The 24,527-nt window shown below is 42.3% G+C and overlaps 2 protein-coding genes across 11 annotated transcripts in view; one reads left to right on the top strand and one right to left on the bottom strand.

Annotated features, from left to right (window-relative positions):
- Positions 1-3,793: 3,793 nt before the first annotated feature.
- PSMB4 (proteasome 20S subunit beta 4) lies at positions 3,794-6,180 on the top strand. The gene is made up of 7 exons (XM_006055108.3): positions 3,794-3,972; positions 4,217-4,423; positions 4,668-4,814; positions 4,991-5,072; positions 5,447-5,563; positions 5,760-5,848; positions 6,058-6,180. Exons 1-7 carry the CDS (start codon positions 3,833-3,835, stop codon positions 6,068-6,070), a joined length of 795 nt encoding a protein of 264 aa, XP_006055170.1. The 5' UTR covers positions 3,794-3,832; the 3' UTR covers positions 6,071-6,180.
- Positions 6,181-7,446: 1,266 nt separating this feature from the next.
- Positions 7,447-24,527, bottom strand: part of POGZ (pogo transposable element derived with ZNF domain) — a 47,394-nt gene continuing 30,313 nt past the window's right edge. For all 10 annotated transcript variants that reach the window (XM_025287852.2, XM_025287850.2, XM_025287853.2 and 7 more), the window contains 12 exons: positions 23,014-23,120; positions 21,995-22,332; positions 21,446-21,600; positions 16,843-16,943; positions 16,018-16,164; positions 13,023-13,157; positions 12,734-12,906; positions 12,437-12,577; positions 11,900-11,956; positions 11,592-11,704; positions 11,316-11,340; positions 7,447-11,185 (listed from right to left, as the gene is read on the bottom strand). In XM_025287852.2, coding sequence (XP_025143637.1) covers positions 9,514-11,185; positions 11,316-11,340; positions 11,592-11,704; positions 11,900-11,956; positions 12,437-12,577; positions 12,734-12,906; positions 13,023-13,157; positions 16,018-16,164; positions 16,843-16,943; positions 21,446-21,600; positions 21,995-22,332; positions 23,014-23,120 — 3,164 coding nt within the window. In that variant the 3' untranslated portion in view covers positions 7,447-9,513. The remainder of the gene's footprint in view (positions 11,186-11,315; positions 11,341-11,591; positions 11,705-11,899; positions 11,957-12,436; positions 12,578-12,733; positions 12,907-13,022; positions 13,158-16,017; positions 16,165-16,842; positions 16,944-21,445; positions 21,601-21,994; positions 22,333-23,013; positions 23,121-24,527) is intronic.

Genomic DNA, 24,527 nt, shown 5'->3' with positions numbered 1-24,527 from the left:
ATTGCAGGCAGATTCTTTATCATCTGAGCCACCAGCAAAGCCCAAGAATACTGGTGGATAGCCTATCTCTTCTCCAGGGGACCTTCCCAACCCAGGAATCGAATCAAGGTCTCCTGCATTGAAGGCAGATTCCTTACCAGCTGAACTACAGGGAAGTCCAAATCTCCCATAGTCTGGCATTACTGATTAGGAAATGAAGACTTTCTGAGGCAGGGAAAGAAGAGCCTCAACTCAACTGGTCTCCTCCTCAAGATACTTGCCAGATTTTGAGACTCTCTGGAACAGGAGCCTGGAGAGCTAGCTCAATCTTCTTCAGTATTTCAGAGCTAAGGAGACCAATACCTGTCCAGCTTTCAGTTAAAAGATTGTGAGAAACATGCCTGAAGAATATGGGTGAATCGGGCTGAAACAGCAACCCGACCTTGACATAGCCTAATCCTTGACAGGATGGACTGCTCAATCCCTCATTTTATCTGCCTAATGGGAAAAAGGGAGAACTTTCTGGGGGAAGGGAACATGGTATGGAGCCTCTGTAGTTATTCACAGTTTCTGGAAAACAGCAAAAAAGCATGGGACTTGTAAAGAGAGAAGAAATATGACCAAAATGAAAAGAAAAAAAGAGATAATAGAAAAAGACTCACAAATGACCCAGATACCAGAGTTAGTATGTACACGTGGTGTTCAGTCGCTAAGTCAGGTCTGACTCTTGGCAACCCCATGGACTGTAGCCTGCCAGGCTCCTCACACATATGATCAGTGATTTCAACAAGGGTTCCAAGCCCATTCAGTGAGAAAAACAGTCTTTCCACAAATGATGTTGAGAAAACTGGTTATCTACATTTGTAATAATGAAGTTAGACCCTTACCTTACACCATAGACAAAATTTAACTCAAAATGGATAAGAGATCAAAACATAAGGGCTCTAAGTATTAAGCTGCTAGAAGAAAACATAATGGAAACGCTTCCTAAAAGTGCATTTGGTAATGATTCTTTGGATATGACATCACAAGTATGGATACGCTATCAAAAGTATGGGCAAGAAAAAAAGATAAACAGGACTACATCAAAATCTGAAACTTCTGTGCCTCAAAGGACACTGTTGAAAAACAATCTGTTTCTGCTTTTGTGGAACTTTTGGTTTAGCATGGCAGCCAGTTTTTAGATGAGTGTAACACATGCTGTGAGAAAGATATTGCAGAACTGAATTATAGAGGATATAAAATTGCAAAAATCCCTAGGGCATACCCACAGGGAAGTGCATCCATGAATAAGCTGGACACATTTTCTTTTTCATCTTTCTGTTATAGCCCCCAGGGCCTGGCCCTGAGCAGGTCAAGAAATGATCCTTAACTCTTTTGTAGTTGAAGTTTCAAATTCCACTTCTAAAATATGGAGCATTAGCACTTTCACTGTGGGAGTGTAAAATCTTAATGAGGTGGTGGTGATGGTGATGATTAATTTCAATTTAGTCTAGTGTTTTATTTCTTTTCTGAGCATTTCAAGACATTCCCTATAACCAGGGATATCCTGACATATTACAGAACCAGTCTGATGACTACTGATTTAAAAGCTTGAACACTGGTGAGAACTAAATACTAATTAAACTCAAAGCCAACGCAGAAAACTGGGCAAACTTAAAAATGACTTTCCAGATAATACCAGACCTGATTTGACTTTCCAGATAATACCAGACCTGATTTAAAAAGAGAAGAAACTTCTTAACTTGTCTTGTTTCAGTTTAACTTATGACTTGGTGTTTTCATCTTAGCACAAAAGTCATGCTAGTCATCTTCTGAATACTGCATCATCAAACATGAGTGGTTTGCTTTCCCTGTTATCCTACTCTCAGGCTCGATGAATCTAGATTCTTTCACTTTTCTTCTTTTCGACCCTGTGGAATTTGATTGCCTGCCTGATCTCTGGAACTGGTACTGGCCCTACCAGAGCCTTAATCTAGGGATCTAAAATGGAGTGAGACCAGAAACCAGCAAGCCGCCTCAGGCCATTTCCAAACAAGGATATAGTCAGTTAATTGATGGCTAAATTGCTTTAGAGTTCATGTGATGAGGGCTCTCCTAGCTATGAAAGTCAAGGATTCTAGCAGTTTTGGAGGAATCCCAGTAAGCCTTTTGTTATCACCTGCTATGTATCCAAGTAAGCCTCTGAGAGGCCCAAGAATCACCTGGAATACGGGGGTTGGGAGAAGATGGCTATTAATTAGAAGAAAAAAATAGAGACTACCTGGTTTTCAAGTCCAAAAATTGACACAAAGAGTATCATTTGGGTGCCTCTAATGCAAGATCTTCAGAGAAGGCAATGGCACCCCACTCCAGTACTCTTGCCTGGAAAATCCCATGGATGGAGGAGCCTGGTGGGCTGCAGTCCATGGGGTCGCTAAGAGTCGGACATGACTGAGCGACTTCACTTTCACTTTTCACTTTGATGCATTGGAGAAGGAAATGGCAACCCACTCCAGTGTTCTTGCCTGGAGAATCCCAGGGACAGGGGAGCCTGGTGGGCTGCCGTCTCTGGGGTCACACAGAGTCGGACACAACTGAAGCGACTTAGCAGCAGCAGCAGCAGCAGCAGCAATGCAAGATCTTGCCCCTTCCCTTTCCAGGGTTTCAAGACCTAGTGAAATAACTTCATTTCAATTAAGCTAGAATTTCATGCATTATTTGGTTCGAATTAACTCAGGGAATTTAAAAAACAAAACTGATTTGATTTGGTTTCCTGCTGAGTAAAAAATTTTGAATCTAGTTGTGAAGGGAGGAGTGGCAAATGAGTAGTTTTAGGATTATTGTTTGATTCTAGACACTGCTTTCAGGCACTGCTACAGACTCACACTGAGACGGGAACGCTTGGAATTCAGTTACACTCCCACAGTCGATGGAGTTTTTCTGCTGTTTAAGAGGTAGGCAAGAGCATCTGACCGGAGAATGCAATGGCACCCCACTCCAGTACTTTTGCCTAGAAAATTCCATGGACGGAGGAGCCTAGTAGGCTGCAGTCCATGGGGTCGCTAGAGTCGGACACGACCGAGCGACTTCACTTTCACTTTTCACTTTCATGCATTGGAGAAGGAAATGGCAACCCACTCCAGTGTTCTTGCCTGGAGAATCCCAGGGACGGGAAGCCTGGTGGGCTGCCGTCTACGGGGTCGTACAGAGTCGGACACGACTAAAGCGACGTAGCAGCAGCAAGAGCATATGACAGAAAACTTTCAGAGATGTGTCCAAGATCCTACAGAGTGAGTGATCCACCTGAGATAGCACATATCGCAAGGTACTCGCAACTGTTTGATTCCTTTTTTAAATTCTGAGTTTGAAAACTCAGACCTACCATTCCTTGCTCTGTGAACGGGTTAATCACTACATAAGTCTCGGTTTCTTATCTGTAAAATGGGTCGAATGTGCCACATGAAGCTGCTTTGAGAAATACAAATTTAACAGACTCTGAGTTCACTGTTAGTTTCGTATGGGGTTTTATTTTCCAATCTAAAAAGAGAGCTGCTTCCTCGCTCAGCGTCAGCGTCTTGAAGTGCCCCACCCGTGCCCCATACCCATCTCCCACACCACCCACCCCTTCCTTGAATTCGTGTGTCTGAACACAGTTCTAGTCCAGACTCTACCGCGTTGTGACACGAGGTCAGGCACTTCCAGTTTTCAGGGTCTCGGTTGCTGCCCGGGACACGGGTACTGTCTGCCCCGACCTTATCAACATGGCTGCTGGAAGTGGCTTGTAGGAAGAAGAAAGGTGCGGCACTGAAGGATCACTTCCGTTTCCGTTGGTGCAAAAGCTTTCACTTCTGGTGGTGCTACCGTGACTAAGATGGAAGCACTACTGGAGTCGCGGTCCGGACTTTGGGCCGGGGGTCCGGCCCCCGGGCAGTTTTACCGCATTCCGTCCACTCCCGGTTCCTCTGTGGACCCGGCGTCCGCGCTGTACGGGGGTCCGATTACGCGCACCCAGTAAGCTCTCGGGGCCTTAACCTGCGCAGGGGGAGGGACAGTGGGGCCTGGGGCTGCCGGCCGGTTCTGGGAGCCGGGGAAGTCGAGGCGAGGACCCCGGGGCGCGCGACAGTGGGGGAGCTCGGGAGGAGGGTCTCGGAGAATGAAAGGAGCCGTGGAAAGTCAGAAACGGAACCCACAGCTCGGGAAGCGGGCTCGTGCTTTTCGCCGCGCCACCCCTCGCCAGACCTCCCTCTCTCTCTAGGAACCCCATGGTGACCGGGACCTCTGTCCTGGGGCTCAAGTTTGAGGGCGGAGTGGTGATCGCAGCAGACATGCTGGGCTCCTACGGCTCCTTGGCTCGTTTCCGCAACATCTCGCGCATAATGCGAGTCAACAACAGCACCATGCTGGGTGCTTCCGGAGACTATGCTGATTTCCAGTATTTGAAGCAAGTTCTCGGGCAAATGGTGTAAGTCATCTAGAGAATAGAAGTAGTTGTCTAGTGGGGAGGGGAACCCACTGTTTTTTAATCCCTTCAAAAATTTCTGCGGGTAGAGAACAGGGAGACGTGCTGGGGGTGGAAGATGTGAGAATTTTTGCAAATAGTTTATTTCAGTGGGTTTAAATGGGGAAGATTGTGGTAACGTCTTTTGGGGGTGGATGAAAATCCTGACTTCTGTTCTCTCCCTTTTCTCACAACCGGTTCTTATAAGGATTGATGAGGAGCTGTTGGGGGACGGACACAGCTATAGTCCTAAAGCTATTCATTCATGGCTGACCAGGGCCATGTACAGTCGGCGCTCCAAGATGAACCCCCTGTGGAACACCATGGTCATTGGAGGTTATGCTGATGGAGAGAGGTTGATTTTAATACAAATAACTTTATTTCCTTGACCACCCAACCTCTAGTGCCTGTTTAGTGTCTGTCTCTTCTCCCTGAGTGAATGAATCCCACTTCTGCTTCAGACCCTATAGTCCTTCATCCATTCTTCAGCTAAGATACAGAAACCTAAGATGACCTATTGTGTCTTTTTAGCTTCCTGGGTTATGTGGACATGCTTGGTGTGGCCTATGAAGCCCCTTCGCTGGCCACTGGTTACGGTGCATACTTGGCTCAGGTAAGTAGTCAGTTGAGGGGTAGAAGACAGAAGGTAAGATTAGTGGCTGGCTGCTTGTTTTACCGTTTAAATTCTGACATGAGAAACAGACTATGTTCCCTACTGCTGGGTTTATTTTTGGTCCAGAGGCTGTAATGACAAGGTGGGGTATGTCTTGGAGTGAGTCAGTATATGTACGCAAAGTGAGGACACCCATGAATTTCCCCTTCAAGTGGGTCTTAGCACAAGCAAGCAGAATTCATTCTGCTGAGGCAGAGTAGGTGGAATGTCAGCTTTTCACTCATTTATGATTCTTTTTACATCATGGATTTGCAACAGATCATCTGGTATTCAGCCCATAGTATCTCCTATGTTTTTTCCTCCAATCTCCCTAGCCTCTGCTGCGAGAAGTTCTGGAGAAGCAGCCAGTGCTGAGCCAGACGGAGGCTCGAGAACTAGTGGAACGCTGCATGCGAGTGCTGTACTATCGAGATGCCCGTTCTTATAACCGGGTGAGAAGTGTGAATAGTAAATGGGGATCTAATTGGCAGGCCGTGCAATTCCTGAGTCTCTATACTCTGAAGAACAGGCCATTTCTGCGTCTATTTTTCACATTTCAGAAAAACCCTCCACTTGACTTTTGACCAGGCCTGAGACTCCTTTGATGACAGGGTTGGTATTTTCATTGAGAGCTCTGCTTTTTTTCAGTTTCAAATCGCCACTGTAACTGAAAAAGGTGTTGAAATAGAGGGACCCCTGTCTGCGGAGACCAACTGGGATATTGCCCACATGATCAGGTGACTGAAGTTAAAATTACAGTGGAATAGTAGTTGGGAGATCCCTGGTTGTAGTAAGGTTGGTTTTTCTGGAGGTCTTAACCAAAAATTCTCTGGGTGGCAAGGGTTTGGGTTGAAGATAGAGCTATTTTGGGGATTGAAGATAGAGCTATTTTGGGGAACTGATTTCTCACTCTATGGCTTCATGATTTTATCATCTCTTTTTTTAGTGGCTTTGAATGAAATACAGATGCATTATCCAGAACTGAAGTTGTACCCTTCTTCTAACTTTGAACCTGGTTGGTTCAAAGGTACTCTTCTTTTGTAAAATAAATAAATCCTTTGAAATGCTGGCTGAGTGGTTGTATCATTTGACTAAGTCACACCAAGAATGAAACTGCTAAGTACTGCTATATGCCATCTCCCTGCCTGGTCAGAGAACTCTGGTTCTTGTAGCACATATAGACTTCTCTGCATAGTACAGAAGATCCACTACTGTCTTCATTTGGGTCTGTACTGAAGGCTGCTTTCTGTAAAAGTCAGACTTGATCTTTGTGTGATAATACAATTAGTTTTTGTGTTTTAACATTTTTCTTCAACATTCTCACCCATGCACTAGACTCTAAAATACAGCTTTTGTGGTTAATGTTGACTGCATATGGAATTTGTTAAAATGTCATTTCAAAGATGGAAATGTAACATCTAGCTGACCTGTAAAAGATTACTCCTAAACCAGAAGTAATAGCCTTAATCCTGCACCCAGCCAACATCCTCACCCTTCATGGGGAAACCTAATTTTGACATATAACCTAAATGTTTATTTCCAAATCTACTACTAATTTCTAGCACTGTAAGACCTCTTCGAAATATTGTGTGTTCACTAAGAAGTCCTGTAGTGTGAGTCAAATCAGTTGGGAGTTAATAGCCAGTTCTTTTGCCAGGATGGTGTTAAACTCGAATTTTAAAAAACACCCTGGGTAATACTGATGGTATATCTTTTCTAAACCTCTTTTTGAGAAACTAGTATAGGCAGGAAACCCAAAAACTATTACAGGCATACCTTGTTTTTTATGCTTTGCAGATACTGCAGTGTGTTTTACAAATTGAAGGTCTCTGGCTACTCTGCATTGAGAAGTTTTGGTGTCATTTTTCCAACAGTATTTGCTTACTTTGTGTTACATTTGGTGATTCTTGCAGTATTTCAAACTCTCATTATTTGTTACGGTGATCAGTGGTCTTTAATGTTACTACTGCAAGAAAGATACAACCTGCTGAAGGCTCACCTGGTGATAAGCACAATTTAGCAGAATTTTTTAAGGAATCTTATTTTTTTAGACATAGTGCTATTGCATATTTAATATACTATAGTATAAGCGTTAACATATGCACAGGAAAACACAAAAAATTTGTGACTCGCTTTGTTGTGATAGTTGCTTTATTGTGGTGATCTGGATCCCAACCTGCAGTATCTCCAAGTTATGCCTGAAATTCAGTGAGGTGAGAGCTGAGGGAGAAATCAAAACCCTTTCACTCGTGTCATCATGATTACAGTTAGCAAAATTTAAGCAAAAGAAAACCATCAGCTTTCGATCTGAATTTCACACAGTCTCAACACAAAGTAGTCAATAAATACTTGTTTATTGATTAAACTGAATTATAAAAAACAAAACCAAAAAAACTTCCTTCTACTACTAAGCCATGCAGGCAGAATCCACTAAAGTAATAACTTCCTGGCCAAAACCCAGCCGATCCACTGTTGGTATTATGGCCTTAGAAAAATTACCCATCAGGAAAGTCATACAGTGCAGAGGCCAGGAACCCAGCTCTGCTAAGTCTGGGGCTGCTGCGGAGACTACCAAAGAGAAAGATTAGTCACTGTACATAAGAGTTGACCATAGTTCTTGAACTTTCTGAAAGGCAAAGTTTTGACTCAAAAGTCCGTATTCTGTCAAAATGGCATCAGGCAAAAAGCTGGGGAAGAGAAGCCCAGGTGGTTCCTCCATTCAGTTTTCATATGCCATGGGTTCACAAAGCTGGCCAAGCTGTTTATGGAAGGGTACACTCCAGTTCACTATATTATAGTGTGCTGGGAGTTAAAAAACACAAAAAGAAAAACAGATGAGGAGAAACAGGTGGTGTACTACCAGGCCCATCACATTTTGAGCACCTCCCAGTCCGTGAAAGCCTGTTCAAATAGGGTCATCTAGGAAAAAAACCACATTGTTTATAAATCCATTTCCCCTCAATTTATTAAATGTTCCACTTATGTACATTTTAAAGTTGAACCATTTACAAGCCTACGCGGGTTGCCTCCTTGGCTCACAGAAGGGAAACGTTGCAGAAATCCTCAGGATGGACAGAAAGACAGGATAGTTGTGGGAAAGGTAGACCTGGATTTCTTTTGCTCCTTTTCTCTGTTACAGTACATTTCAGTCTATAGCCATGAGTACATACGATTTAAAAAAAAATCCCTCATGCAAATTGTAGAAAAAATTTTCTTTCCTTGAAGCTGGCAGTGAAAAATAAAGATTCATGTCTTTTTCTTTGTGCACACCCCTATGTTTCTTCTTCAGGTCAGATTCTTCTCTAAGCATTAAGAGAAATAGGGGAAAGCCACAGGGTAAGCAGGATTTCAACAAGTGGTCTTTTTAAAGTTCAATACAACTTCTTGCACAGTTAGCTGCTGGCTGGAGGACATGTGATCCCTTGAACAAGTATGCTGTCCACTTAATAGGAAGTTCGACAAAGCAGGTACTGGCCCTGTGGATTGCAGGATGAAGACCCATACACTGGGAATGGCTTCCACCCTAATTCTGTGTGATCACCTCAGTACCTCCTGCTTGCTAATGACCCATGTATGATCCTTTGTCCAGAGGGATGGTGTAAGAACGGGGAAGGGGGCCAAGGATCACGAGTGCAAAGAATATTGGTTTTATTGTGTTTTTGTTGGAGGGAGGGTGGTGAGGAAAAAAAACCTCATCATCTTGGATGATTAAAGGTGGTTTCATGCATTTTTAAAGCCACAATTTTACATCTAGAGTTGCTGTGGAAACCAACATCTCTGGAGAGGGAAGGAAAGAAAGGAGAAGGAAGAGAGAGTTCAGTGGGATTCTTTTTCCATTTTCATTTTTATATAAAAGTGTTAAGACCACAATGAAAAAACTTTATCCATATATATATATAATAAACCAGTTTGTGAGCTACAACGTTTGTCTTTCCCATCTTCAGAAATGTTCTCACATTGACAATGGTTGGATAGCATCATGCCCAAAGACATTGGCCACACAGTAAAACAAACAAAATCCAGATGTACTATGATACAGTTGAGGTAAAAGGGGAAACAAAAAATTTAACATTTGCCCACAAAGGATTTTTTTTTCTTTTTCTTGATTTTTGTCAGAAAAATACCAAACACAGTGATTTAAATTTAAAAAAAAGTCACAAAAACCTGTTTTTAGCAGAAGTGAATGACCAACAGGCCAGTTTATCGGCTCAGACATGATCGCTATAGGTTTTCCTAATAATCCACAAATCCACAGGGATGTATATAAGTCACCATCAGGGGGGAGTGGTGGCATAAAATTAAAAAATATAAACCCAATACCCCCACTTGGTATGCCCCTTTATCCTCTACCCCCCCTCACGCTTCCCCACCCCTACTCCACACCCCTTTGTGACCCCAACACTCAAATCTCCATCAGATCTAGGTCAGCTTCTTCAAAGCCATAGAAAGACTCGGTCTCGCTTTCACCCTCAAAGAGCTGGTGAAGGCTTTCAGGCTCAATTGTCTCTTCAGGAGATGACCTGGGTCGAGGAGTGGAAGCTGAGGGTTCCTCGGACTGTTCCCCACTCAGCTTTAGCTGCTCCTCTAGGGAGGCAATTAGCTCCTCCTGCATGTCAGCGTTTCGTGTGGGTGAGTTCATGTTGCCATCAGGGCCAGGCAGAACGCTAGCCACCAGGAAGGACCGCTGAACTAGCTCTGGACAGTCCCCGATAACACCAAGCACCTCAGCCAGCCAGACCAGAACTAGCTGAAGCAGGACATCAGAATCACACGCAGTATCTGCCATTTCCCGAGCCTGCTCCTTCCACTTTTTGTGCAGGAAGTTCTTGACAGTCCGCTTGATGCATACATCTAATGGCTGGATTTTGGAGCTGCAGCCTGCGGGGATGACCGCAGGCAAAGTGCTAGAGGCACTAAGCATGGCCAGCACCTCTTCTGATAAGTGAGTGCGGTGGCAGTCCATCACCAGCATGCCTTTGCTGCGCTGGCAAGCCGTGTGTTTTTGCCACACTCGGGTTGACCACAGCTCCATGATCTCATCGTCACTGTAGCCACTCTCCTTCGCCTCTAGCAAGATACAGTCTGGCACATTAGCAGGCTGATCCACCTGTCCTCGGTAGAAAACCAGGGTAGGGAGGACAGTGCCATCTGCCAGAATGGCCAGCACCACGTCACACCAAGGCTCCCCTGTGCCCACTGTCTGCAGGGCATTCTCCTTTCGGTCTTCACTGCTCAGTACCTCCATATCGAGGAACAAGGAGACCTCATCAATAGCCACAATCATAGACAAGGACAAGTCCTGGTTGTGAATTTGCCGTTGTACAAATTCAATGAAGAGTCCTGCATTCTCTGCCACATCCTTAGGTAGAGTGTGGGCCACAGCACGCCGTGCGTGGGGAGTCAGGTGGTGCCGTAGCATGAAACGCACAGCCCACTCGTATGAGATCTTAAATCCCCCCTCCAAGGAACGTCCTATTTTGGTGGCTTTCTGGAACAAGGTCTCCTCATTTACAGGTAGCTGTTGCTCTCGCTGGGTCAGCACCCACTCAGCCAGCTTCTCTTCTGCCTCTAAGCTCAGATACTTGCCCTCCAGACTCTCCCCCTGAGAGGCCTGGAAGCGCCGAAGCCAACGCCGGATGCGTCGCTGGGGGTTTCGGAAGTGTTCAGCTGCCTGTTCTGTGTTGCAGCATAGGGCAAACAGGACCACTCGAAGCTTCTTCACAGAAAGCTGCTCTTTCTTGCCAACCCCACTGCTACTACCACCCCCTGATGCTGGCTCAGGGTCCTGGGTGACTGGGCTCCCTTCATCCTGGTCATCAACATTCAGACATTCGGCCTCCTCTGCAGCCAAGGGTGGAAGGGCTAAAGTCTGGAGATGTGTGGGGGTCGGTGGTGGGGTTGCAGTTGAGGCCGGTGACGGGAGTGCCTGGGCCACAGGAGCTGGCAGCTCTTCAGGCTCAGCTGGGGTGACTCCAACAGACTTCACAGTGGCAGCTTTATTAGACGAGAAGGAAGGAGGAGGGTACAAGTTTTTCAAGTTCCGGTCGTGTGCTCGGTCACGAGTCTGGCCATGCCTAAAGGGTTAGCAAAAGGGAAGAAAAAGCTCAGTTAAATTAGGAAAACAAAATAATAATATTTGTAGTAGTAAAAAAGAACAAACTTACTATAAAATAAAAATTAAACCATCAAACGAGTTTCTGTTACCTTGAGTGAGATATCCAAGTGAGTCCTATGGGAAATAACACAATAAAAAAATGTTAGCTTGGTGAAGAAACAAACCCTCCTGAGACAGTTCTTGAGATTTTAACCAAAAAAGCAAATCTACTGCTTTCCCAGCCTTCTATAAATCTCAGGTTAGAATGCTTCCAACTTGGTGAGGTATGTCTCAGCAGTGGATGGGTTAGGCCAGGAGCAGATGCACCTGGCTCACCATGACCTGCATCCTTAGTCCCACCTACAACCCCCATCTCTCTTACTCACCCCGTGGCAGGATGCTACTGGATCTATGAGAAGGGTTGAATACCAAATGCTTAGCCATGGCATCTCCCACAGAGGTAACAAAGGTACATGAAGTGCAGGCCAGCTTGCTTCCACTGAGAAAGAGAGTCAAGAGTATGTCAGACAAATGCAGCAATGACTACCGAGAGTTAAGCTTCAAGGCTTTAATAAAGAAAAAGAGTGTCCCTCCTTTCTCCTCTCAAGTTAATGCATATGTCTATACCCCAAACATAAGGGATTTAACGTAAAAGCTTGAACAATTAACAGTCCATCAGTAAGTTTGTCATTACCTCACAGAATTTTTAAACAAAGCCAAATACTTGGGGCTCTTCCGTGGAACATGATTGCTGAGAAAGACAAAGAGAAAGTTGTATAAGTTACATGGTTCAGCTCACTAAACTAGAGATCACCAGCCATTGACAAGGCCTGAACAAAAGAAATGCCTCTTTAATCAATCCTAACCTCAACCCAAGCCTATCACATTAATATTTCCTATTAATATGCAAATAGATCCTGGAGGTGGGGGGAAATCTATTAAAAGGCATATTGTGGTTGAGGGTGGAGGGGTGGTGACCAGGGTCAGAGGCCGTATTTCTAAGAAGCGTCCTGGGCCTTGGACCACATTTTGAGTAGCAAGGTTGTACAAAACCAGATTACAGACCAATGAAAGCCAAATAAAGCCAGGTCTGGCCTCTGACTCTGCTAGCAAAGGTGCACAAACAGCTCTAAAAGTTGAAGGGGGAATCACCAGAAGCAGGGAAGGGAATGAAATGAGTTCTGAAGAATCTGAAATCCCAGAGAGGAACATTGGTTTAATCCTGACTCACTTGATCATATGGTTGGCGTAAGCTCGAGAACAGCAGGTACTATAGCGACACAGAGAGCAATGAACGTAAGTAGGGAAATGATTGGGGAAGTCTGGGATCTCAAAGCTGCACTCCAGACACGTCTGCCGGCCCATGACACTCCTGTCGAGAAACAAAGAAAATCATATTACTGCCTCAGGGGTCCCCAAACTGTACAGATTCAGGCAACAGACTCTGCTTAAAAGGCTACCAGATGACACTGGCTCTCAGGAATAGCTGTGCCCGCCCGGCCCCCAGCCTCCAACAGAAGGCACTGACATTTTCCTAACAGCTCTCTTCTGGACGTTGCGCTGCACAGGGGGGTAAAGGAAGACAGGCAGAGGGTCTGCTGAGGAGGCCAGTGGTGCTGCTTCCTGCAAGCTGCCAGGAGGTCCATCACTGGAGGGTACAGGAGCAGTTCTTGGCTGCCCCCGGGAAGCCCGGATTGTCACCTGGGAGTCAAGGGAAGGAATAATTAGACGCTACCTATGAAAGAACCTCAGAACACTGAAAAGCTCTATTCCTCCCCTTCTTGGATCCACGAAGGGAATGTCGACAAACCCTTTACCTTGGTGCCTGGTTTCAAACCTTCCAGCTGCTTGGGTTTACGGAAGGTTTTATGGTGCTGCAGCTTGTGTTCAATTTTGTCCTTGGCAAAGAGAAACTGCAGCCGGCATTTGTTGCAGTGATAAACATTCCTCTTCTGAAGGGGAAAAAAAGAGACAGAATCCTTTAAAGGTTCCCAATGAATTTTCTTCCTGAGGAGAAGGTAGATCATCGCCAATCATAGCATTCTTTCCATCTTTCTGTTGATAATTTAACAGAGTTAAAAAGAAACAGACAATATAACACCAAACCTAATTTTTCAATCTTTAACTTTATATATTTTGCAATACAGTTACAAGCCTTATTATTAGGTGGTGAGAATCATCACGTCCCATGCTCCCAGAGAAAGGTGCATGGAAAGCCAGGTTAACTAGGTCCTCAGAGCATCACGCCTGACTTGCTTTGACAGTTTGGCTGAGCGGCTTCAGCTTTACTTGCCCTATTACTTTTTTTTTTTAGTTTAGTTATTGTTTTTATTTGAATTACTGTCAATGTTCATTTCATCCTTGATAAACTATAAGCTTGAGATTGTCTTATTACTTTATTTTTACAGTGTGGATGGACACTGCTACTACTTCTGGATATTATTTTTTAAAAATATAATAAAATGTATATGGTGAAAAAAAATCATACTTTTATTTTGTACTCCTTCATGTGTAAGTTTACCTTCAACTGCACTCCTCAGTCCCCTTCCACAGAAACAACTTGCTACCAGCTTCCTGGGTGTTCTTTCACAGATAGTCTGTGCAGATAACCATACAGCAAACTCAAATGTCTCCATTCACCACCCGTTTTCCTTTCTCTTTTTTAACAAAAAACAATAGTACTTTCCTACACAGTGCTGTTCTTTTCCCTTTTAACACATCAACACATACAGATATGCCTCCCTAAAAGGCCATTTTGAGGATTCAGTTTGGCCCAGTATTGAAACAGGATACCTGTCTATGATTCCTTCCTAGGATAGCAAAGGCTCTATAACCGCAGCTACAGGTGACAGTTCCTGCGCTACTATATGGAAATACACCGGCGGTGGATTACAGCAGGCACCCTGTGTGAACCTAAGAGGGTGCTTACAAGCGAGAAGCCAGGGCACATGTGCACACACGTGGATGTCACCTACCGGTGCACCCATCTTGTTCTCTAATTTGTTCCCTCTCTATGTACCTTCACTTTCCTCCTCTAGTGGCTCCTTTCCTGCAGCATTTTAAAACAAAGGCTTATATATTCCATCTTCAAACCAAAACACAGCAGCAACAACAACTTCTCCCTTGTTCCCTCCTTCCCTGCATCTGCCACCCCTGGTCCTGCCCTTCATAAATTTCTTTAAGTAAGTTCTCTGCATTTCCTTACCTCTCATTCATCTGTCCCACTAAAATCTGGCTTCTACTCTGCTGACCAACAAAATGGCTAAATTAAAGGCTGGACTCTCACGTTTCTATCTTGCTGATACCTTCTTGTAACACTTGACCACACTTTCCTTCAAAATGCTTTTGTCCTAGCCTCTTCCTCGACATCGCGACTCTTCGGATTTTCATTCCAGGACTATGGCCCTGGCTTTGTGGAGAGAGAACTCAATGGTCCTTCACCTTATTCTCAATTTGGGGGTTTGGGGGTGGGGGTGAAGCTTAGCACTTACAAATTTAAATCTACTGGATTTATATAATGATGATTTCTAAATATCTTTCACAATTCAGGCCTCAGACCTATATATCCAACTATTTAGTATTCAATTACACTTGATGTCCATAGATACTGCCAACTCAGAATATCCATCCGAACTTAGAATCCTGCCCTCAAAAGTTACTTTCTCCAGTGTTCCTATCTCAATATAGTCTCCGCATTCATCCAATTACCCAAGACAGAATCCTGGGCACTATTCTTAACTACTCCCTCAGTACCTTCACCTAATCCATCTCTAAATTACAGATAGCATTTACCTTCTCAGTATCTTGCAACTCTAATCCTCTTCATCTTCATTTCAAAAGCCAATAGCCACTATCATCTCTCAGGTAAACTACTGAAAAAGCCTTCGGCTCGCCTCCCTAACTCTTGGAGCAGCCAGTGTAATCGTAAGTAAAAGCAAATGTGAACACATCAGTCCAGGATGTGAAAATCTCTTCAATGGCTTCCCAACATCAACTTCTTTTTTAATGAACAGAAGTCTGTATTTTATGTTGATTTGCTTAGTTTTCACATACACTCTTTTTTTTGGTTCTAGGTTCCCATCCAGGATACCACCTGATATTTTACTAGTCATGTCTCAAAGTTCCTCTTGGCAGTTTTCCTCAGGCTTCTCCCAACAACTTTTCATAGTAAAAGTTGAAGCTCCTTTTTATTTTTTAAACTATTTTAGTTTTTGGTCAGTTAAAGCCACAGGTTTGTTTATTTACTGGTTGTGCTGTGAGGCATGGGGGATCTTAGTTCCCTGACCAAGAACTGAACCTGGGCCCCCTGCATTTGAGAGTGCAGTCTTAAACACTGAAGCACCAGGGAAGTTCTGGAGACTCCTTTTTACAGCTCTAAGATTCTCTAACCTCCAACCTCCCCCATACCCTACACACTCCAACCACACTGAACTTTCAATTCCTTGAGCCTCGCTGTGCCTCTGGGCATGCTGTCCTTCTAGTCCACTTCACCTGGCTCATCCTTACTCATCCTTCGGGTCTTGAACAACCCTTTTCCTGGAAGGACTTACTAGGTTCCCAGAGTAGGTTATGTTCTTTTTTATATTCTGTATTTCCCCTAACACAACATTGTTCCTGCTTTATTGTACTGTTTAACTCTCCTGTTTAACCACTAAATCTCTAGCATCTAGCCCAGTGCCTGGTACATATTACTGGAATTCAATACATTTTTCAAACTCACACATATAATCTTCTTGACCAAAATTATTTGCCTCGCTCAGACCTGGCCCCAGCATCCATAATTAAACAGAGCAATTGCTTGGTGTCTGGTACCTGGTGCCTCATGTAATGCTGTTGGAACGCACTGCCATTTTTGAAGACCTTCAAGCAATAAGGGCAGAGCAGGTGCCGAGTATCCTCATGGATCATCCGAAAGTGGACGTCTACCTCAGAGTAGAGTGAGGAGCGGTACTGACACACCTGAATCACATAAGGAAAATAAGCTAAAAGTGAAGTGAACAGCTGAGGCCTTAGAAAGGGGGTAGCAACAAAAATGTTAACACAGAAAAAAAAATTTTCCTAAATGTACAGAAATCAAGTTATTTTTCTGATTTTGTAATGCAGGGTTATGTTTGTGATCATGAATTCAGCCGTGAAATACAGTAAAAATGGGAAGGACAGCAAAGTCTGAAAATTCTGGCTAAGAGGAGCAGTTTTTTTCCCTATCTCCACAGGGAACATTCAGGAGACAGACACTCCCTCACTTTTTAAAAAATATTTATTTATTTGGCTGCACTGGGTCTAGAACTGCATGTGGGATCTAGTTCCCTGACCAGGAATCAAACCCACGCCCCCTCCACTGGGAGTGCAGAATCCTAGCCACTGGGCCAACGGGGAAGTCCCAGACACTCCCTTACTACAGGCATTGTGTTCCAAGACTGGGTTCCTCGGCTGGGTACATGCATATATCCTTTCTGTTTTTCTCCTGCATGATGAACCCTGAAAATAGAACCTGGGTTCAGTATTTCTTTTGTATTTCCTCAGTGTTCCTTAAACTGAGTTTGTGCAATAGATACTGGGCAATGTTCATTAGTGGATTCTTCATATTCAGCCTGAGAGCAAAAGACTAAATAAAGCTTCCTAAGGAAAAGGCAATACCTGGCAAACATAAGGCATCTCTCCAGGCTTATGAGTATCCTTCATATGCTGGAGAAACAGTGGCTCACTCTCAAATGCCCACTCACAGATCTTGCACTTGGCTGTAAGAAGAAAAATAATTGATAAATACACCTGAAAATATGACCCAAAATCCTGCTGATTCATAATCTTTACTTTCTGACTCCTGTATCTTCATTTGCAATAGTATCAGTAACTTATGGGGTCTCTTCTTTTCTTTAAAATGGCTGTCAACAGTTGTGTCGCTGATAAAAAGTATCCTTCTGTCTCTAGCTCAGAGGTCTTCACCAAAGCTCCATTCCAGATTTTGAACTCTCTACAAGACATTTAAACATGAATAGTCCACCATCTACAAATACAGATTTGTCCTTAAAAGACTGACAACATGAACAGAATTTCTTGCCTTATGAGTTATTGCTAACAAACTGAGATAATTAAACTTTAAAATTAGCCATTTTATCAAACTTCTATATAAGGCTGCAATTCTAAATTTTTGGCAAGTATTTTAATTGCTACATACTGTGAATTATACAGGCAAAATAAAGACAGTTATTTGTATTTTTCTTAACATTACTAAAATTATTTTCAAGTTTTTGCAAACACAAAAATTGTAAATTGCAAGTTCTAAGCGCTTATTTACTGTCTAACCCCTGCCCACCACTCCCAAATGAGTGACGCTGAAATAAAACAAATGAACAAAAACCAAGGGTTTTAAATCTGGGGTCCAAGGAAGAGATCTTAGGGAACCCAGGTATCCCCTGAAATTATCTGCAAAGAGTGAAATGTTTATTTTGGGGGGAAGTTTTGTGTTGATTCTCAAAGGTATCTGCAACCCATTTAGAACCACTTCCCAGAAGTACATCAGGTATGAGAACAAGATAAATAAAAAATTCTGCCTAGAATGAGAAAAGTTGATAACATAAGCTGAACCTTTAAAGAATAGTGATTTGCCAGACAGAGCAGACAAGAGAGGAACTTGAGCAAAGGCATGGAACTACATGACATGTTTGGGAAACTGTAACTAGTGGCATGACAATCTTTTCTCCTGTTTTCCTGCCCTTTACTTCTCAATTCAATTCGCTTAGCTTCTTTTTTTCTTTTCTAGAACACTTTAAAGCATTGGTATTTCCCAGCCTTCTGTCCAAGCCTTTTCCTAGTCTCTGTGTTTTCCCTGGGCAACCTCACTCACCCTTAAAGGCTTTTCCTGTATCAGCTCTATTGTTATATCTGTCTTATAATATCAATAGTAACATTTATTAAACAATTTCTAATGCATAAGCAACATCCTAAGATTTATATGTATTATCTCATACACAGAAAATCAGTGAGAAAGGAAGCAAAGCCATCAGTGGATTTAAGGGATCTCAAATAACCTTTCACACCTGTTCTAAGGGGGAAGGAGTTGATTTGAAGAAGATTCAAGAGGGATAATTGACTGATTTTCCAAAGTGGCCATCCTAACACTGTCCCTCCCAGCCCTGTCACTCTCATCTCCTTAACACCTACCTCGGTCTCTTGTTTTAAGAAAACAGGTGTGAAATACTATAGATTCTGCTTCCTGCTTTCCAAATTTGGAAGGACAGATCCTTTTTGCCTTTCTAAGGTTCATCCAATCTCCATGTATATATACCATGACTTTATCAAACAAGGGGTTCTCCCTTTCCCGAGTCTTTCTTCACAAAGGATCCTCCTGACACATGAACACAAGCATGCATCCATCCCTCAACCTTACCTCTTCTTAGTCTATTGCCCTTAAACAAGTTTAAACACAATAACCCACTGATGTTCTGGAGACAATTCAGGAAACTTGAAAATGAAGATAGATGATATTAAAGACTTATGATTAATTCTGTTAGGTCTTGATAAAGATACTATGGCTATGTATTTTATTTTGTTTATTTCTTTCAGGTTGGAAATAAAGTTTACTAAAGTGTTAACTATATCAGCTGGACTGATCAAGTTCATACTTGTTTAAACCCGCAGTTATCACAAAGTGTGATTTCCATTAGAACCCGTAGCTTGAACACAGATCTGGTTGCTCAGGCCTCATGGAACCCCAGGAAGACCACTGGACTCTGTCGCACTTGACCTCGGCTTGTGGCAGAAGTTCCACTCTCCCTGGGTGTCTCCCATGGCATCTGCTCCGTGGCTTGTGCAAGAGTGATTTTACATACGCAGAGCCGTCTAACTGTTTCAGAGTAGGGTAGTTATGCATTTGCTCATGTGAATAACCAAGCGTGTCTCTTCCTATCACCCTTCAGAACCCACATTCTTCAGGGACCCATCCTAAGTGTTCCCTGAGACTCCTGACTGTGGTCCATGTAGAGTCATAAGATCTGCAGCGGGTGTTAACTCTTCAGTAAACGTCAGCTCTCTCACCTCTTGGCCCCACGTTGAGAGGTACAGATGGAAAAAGGCCATCCTTTCTGATGAGGATGGGAATGCCTATGTATTTTAAATGTCCTTACTTTTCAGAGCTATATAATGAAGTATTTAGAAGTGAAACTTCATTATGTCTATAATTATTTTAAAAACACTTCAGAAAATAAAAGAAAAAAATGTTTCAAAACTAAAAAGAAAACAATGGATCTCAAGATATTAACACGAAAAAATAAGCTACTTTCATGAAGGATCTGCCACAGATGCAAAAAAAAAAAGGGAGTTATAAAAGAATCCAAGAGTAAAATTTATATATACCAAAGCACAGAAAAGGCATTTACCTGTTTGGATCAACAATGTCTGGGTTTTTCATCAGAATAAACTGAAGTCATAAGATACTCAAAAAATTAAAAGTCAAGGATAAAACAGTGGTAAACTAAAAGGGAAAGACTGATGAGGTTCTGCATTGTCCACTTTGTTTTTTCCCATTAGGAAGAACTTATCTTGTTATGTATAGTAAAATATGTAAGTGGAATAACACACTCCACCAGATTTCTGTATAAAAGCAGATGTTTTCACTGGGAGATTCAGATGAGTAATTTGGACTTCCCATCACTGACAGTGAAGAACGTGGGACCTAACTTAGACCAAGATGCTACTCTGCTACATGTGTTATGATGGTTGAAACTAATATCTACTCCACTCACAAACTGTTAGTCCAAAGTTCCACTGCCTTCTATGGTAACCACCAGTATCCACATGGCTAGTGAACATATGAAATGGGATGAGCTCAAATTGAGACTATTTGCTCTGGTATACACACTAGATTAAAAAATTTTTTTTAATTTTTCATTAATTAAAAAATTTTGATTATATGCTAAGATTATCTTGGCTATTTTGAATTAAATAAAATATATTATTAAAATTAATTTCACCTTAAAATATTTTTATTTCAAATGACTACTAAAAAAATTAAAATTACATACGTAGCTCATTATATTTTCTGTTGATCAGCACTCATCTGAGCCACTCATGACAATCCTACTTCCCTTGACAATATGACCACAGCCAAAGAGAGAGAAAGGGAAAACAATTCTGCCTTGCAAGGAACACACTTAGGAAAGACAGGAAGACATGGCCTCTTTTTCATCTGCACAATCTTACATCTGAATGAATTCCTGACATTAACATAGCCTTCCTGCTAGAAAGCCAGAGACAAGAAAACTGTTGAAAAGTAAAGACTTAAGTTCTGGGGTGATGCTTACTCCACCTTAAGTCTTCTCAGTTAAAGGATCTATTAATAGATGTCCTTAATGTTTAATCCAATTTTAATCAAGATTTTTAATCTGCAGCAAAAAGCATCTATATTATGCATATTTTTCTGTCTCTACATGTTTGCTCATGCTGTTCCCCATCACATAAAATCTCTCCTTACTATTTTCCATCCACCTAAATCCTTCTTGTATTTAAGACCAAGTTTATACATTACCTATTCTGTGAAATCCAGCCACAAGGATCTTTTCCCTTCTCTGAACTATTCTACCTATCATTCATTTCATCCAATGTCTGTATTTATAGTAAATACATAGTGTTGTTCTCAGATTTCCCTAGTTAAGCAATTTTTGTCTCTTCAACAAAACTAGAAATCCCTTATATGATAAAGGAAATATTTCTAGAAGACTGGATTCAAATCCTCACGTCACCTTACTAGAAGTGTACGCTCTTAAGTAAATGACTAAATATTTCTGGGGTTGTATTCAGCCTGTTTCTCACCTTTAAGATGTAGCTAACACTCCAACTTATCTTATATTTCATGAAAGCACTGTCTTAATGGTAAAGTACTTTATAATATTATCTTTTATCCTAAATAAAAACTACGACATTACTAACTAAAGTGGAGACCCAAATACAGATGCTTGCTCCTTCTATAAAACAATCTAGGTAACAAACCCTTAAAATATACCTCTCTACAGTGGTCCAAGGTCCCTAATATTTGGAATCAAGCACTGAACTCAACTCAAGCTTGAACAGAATAGAAGCCAAGCTTGTAGGAAAACAGAGTAAGTGAAGTACTGACTATAAACATGCAAAAACCTACCTGACACTGTTACCCACATATGAATAAATATAAAGGGCTCCATGCTAGTGCCATTCACTGAGTGAAGAACAAAGTACACCCCTAGAGTTCATGAACTTCCAAACTTACTAGTTGATTCATAGGGACTATGAACATTTTCCAGGTGGCACTGGAGCTGGAAGGGAGTGGAAAACTGACGATAGCAGTGCTGGCAGATAGTATGGCCGTCCACCTCACCATTCTGCTGATCAAGCTCTACATGATGTTTCATATGGTTCATAAATCTGTAGCACAGCACAAAGGAAAAGTACAGACAACATAAAAAATCAGAAGCCTTGGAGAAATACAACAGCGGAATCACAGAACAGACTTTACATATGTCCCCCCCTCCACCTTCCCACCCAACTTCCTCTTTTTTGGGACAGTCCTTTGCTCAGCCCAGAAACTAAGAGGGTTCCCGAAACTTATCTGAGAAAGGAGATGCACTGGTCTCACTCTACCCAAAGTTATCTTTTATTTATGACCACAATGTCTCCTGTAATATTAGTTATTGATTTGATAACCCTGAGCAAGAGAGGCTATAATTAGGGCCATTCTCCAGACAGAAAAACTGAAACATGTAAGCAGTTTTCAGCCTTCACTTGTCCAAGGTGAGATCCAAGGCTCTTCAACACTCACCGAATGTTGTTTTTTAGCCTTTTGGTACAATGTGGGCATCGGAAAGATGTGGCAACCTTAGGGAAGTTTGTGAGCTGGGCTACTGTGCCACCATCCCGTCCATAGTAGAAGTCATCTACTAGCATAATGAGCTTGGTCTGGACAGCATCACCCACATTCTCATTTGGCTCTGGTACTTTGGTAGGTGGTGACAGAGCAGGAATAGGTGTAGAAGAGGGAGTGGAAGCAACAGGAGCTGTTTTCTCAGGGGATGGGGGCTTTGCTGCTGATGGGACACTGGGTTCTGAATCCAGAGATTTTCCTTTCTTCTGGTATTCAACCATTTCTGGGCAACAGTACTACAAAGAAAGAAGACATCTGATCATCCTGGTTCTCCTGGGGGCTGGATGCATGTACTCCTCAGGTCCACTAATATTCCTTGGTAACAGTTTAGTTCTAGGTATTCTCACCTAGTTTCCACCCTGCAGTTTTCAACAATGTCCAGGTTTCACTCTTTTTCATGTGTCTGTGTGTGTGTACTTATATATAGATATATGCCACTCCAAACACCATACTTTGTACTTCTTCCTGTTTTAGATTCTTGAACTACTCGCTAGTATAAGCTGGTTCTGGGGTCCCTGGTAGGGAGAAGTCCCAACCTTTGCATCTGGACTAATACCAAAAAATGAAAGCCTTGAGTTAGTAATTGCTTAATAGCTCCTGATTTATCCAATGACACAATAAATAGAAAATGAACTGAGGCCAAAAAGTTCTGATTATCTAACAAACCTGTCCTCCTGTGCAGTTCAAAATCTACCAACTAAGGAAATAAGGTCACATATGTTCTGATCTATTTGAGGGACTTTAAATGTTTCCTATTACATTTTTGAGTTCATTCTAAAACAGGCCAAGAGTATAACCCTTTAAAAGGCTTCCAAGTCATTTCAGAGCCCTTGCCTCACACTGTCCCAAGACTACAGGAAGTAAACAGTGAATGGCAGCCATTTACGCTGGATCCCATCACAGGTGACATCACTTACACACATGTGACCTCTCAGAGCTTCAGTAACACGGAAGTGAGCATTACACTGTGGACATATCTTCCGTCCACCATCCTGGAGGTCAAACACTGGGATGGGCGAGGTCACTGGAAGAAGTGAGAACATGGTAAGATTAGTAACATACTAGAAAAAGACTATCGGCCTTTTGGAAAAAAATTATTAAACACTTCATAAGGGGTATAATTAAGGTTGGTAAGCAAGCATGAGAGATCACTATGAGGCACATTCCTTTTACCATTCTTCTAACTTTAGGCCAGGGGTTAGCAAATCACAACTTGTAGACCAGATCCAGCCAGCTGCCAGTTTCTGTGTGGCTAATGAACTAAGAATGGCTTTTACTGGGTCGGCCAAAAAGTTTGTACAAGTTTTTCTGTAAGTTGTTGGGGAAAACCGAACGAACTTCTAGGCCAACCCAATGTATTTTCTGTTGTTGTTCTGGTTATAAATCATGGTAAAATATACTTCACATAAAATTTCCTCTTAAGCATTTAAAAATGTTTGGTTCAGTTGTTAAGAATGTTCACATTTTCATGCAAGCAATCTCCAAGACTCTTTTCATCCCTCAAAACTGAAACTCTATACCCATTATTAATTCCCCACTGTCCATTCCTCCTAGAACTCTAGCAATCACCACTCTACTTTCTGTCTCTGTGAGTTTGACTACTCCAGATACCTCAGGTAACTGGACTCACACAGTATTTATCCTCTTGTGACTGGCTTATTTTACTTAAGATAATGTCCTGAAGGTTCATCCATATTACATAATGTATGAGAATTTCTTTCCTTTTTAAGGCTGAACAATATACCACTTAAGTATTGATGCTTTTGAACTGTGGTGTTGGAGAAGACTCTTGAGAGTCCCTTGGACTGCAAGGAGATCCAACCAGTCCATCCTAAAGGAAATCAGTCCTGAATATTCATTGGAAAAGACCCTGATGCTGGGAAAGACTGAAGGCGGGAGAAGGGGACGACAGGAGTTTGAGTAAGCTTCGGGAGTTGGTGATGGACAGGGAAGCCTGGCATGCTGCAGTTCATGGGGTCACGAAGAGTTGGACATGAATGAGCGACTGAATATACCACTGTATATATACACACCATATTTTGTTATCCATTCATCAGTTGATGAACATCTGAGATGCTTCCATATACAGGCTTTTGTAAATAACATTGCTGTGAACACGGGGGTACAAGTACCTGTTTGGGTCCCTGGGTATATATACCCCAAAATGGAAGTACTACAACATGTGGTTAATTTCATATCTCATTTTTTGAGGGACCATCATCCCATTTTACATCCCCATCAGCAATGGACAGGGGTTCCACTTTCTCTACATCCTTCACCAACAGTTATTATTTTCTGCCCTTTTTTTTTTTTTGGATAAGAGCTAATCGGTGTGAAGCAGTATCTTCTGTAGTTTTGGTTTGCATTTTCATGATTAGTGATGTTTAGCATCTTTTTGGTGTTTAATGGCCATTTGTATATCTTCCTTGAG

This window comes from Bubalus bubalis, chromosome 6 (genome assembly GCF_019923935.1).
Source record: "Bubalus bubalis isolate 160015118507 breed Murrah chromosome 6, NDDB_SH_1, whole genome shotgun sequence".
Classification (NCBI taxonomy): Eukaryota; Metazoa; Chordata; class Mammalia; order Artiodactyla; family Bovidae; genus Bubalus; species Bubalus bubalis.
This window is presented reverse-complemented; position numbering and strand designations above follow the sequence as displayed.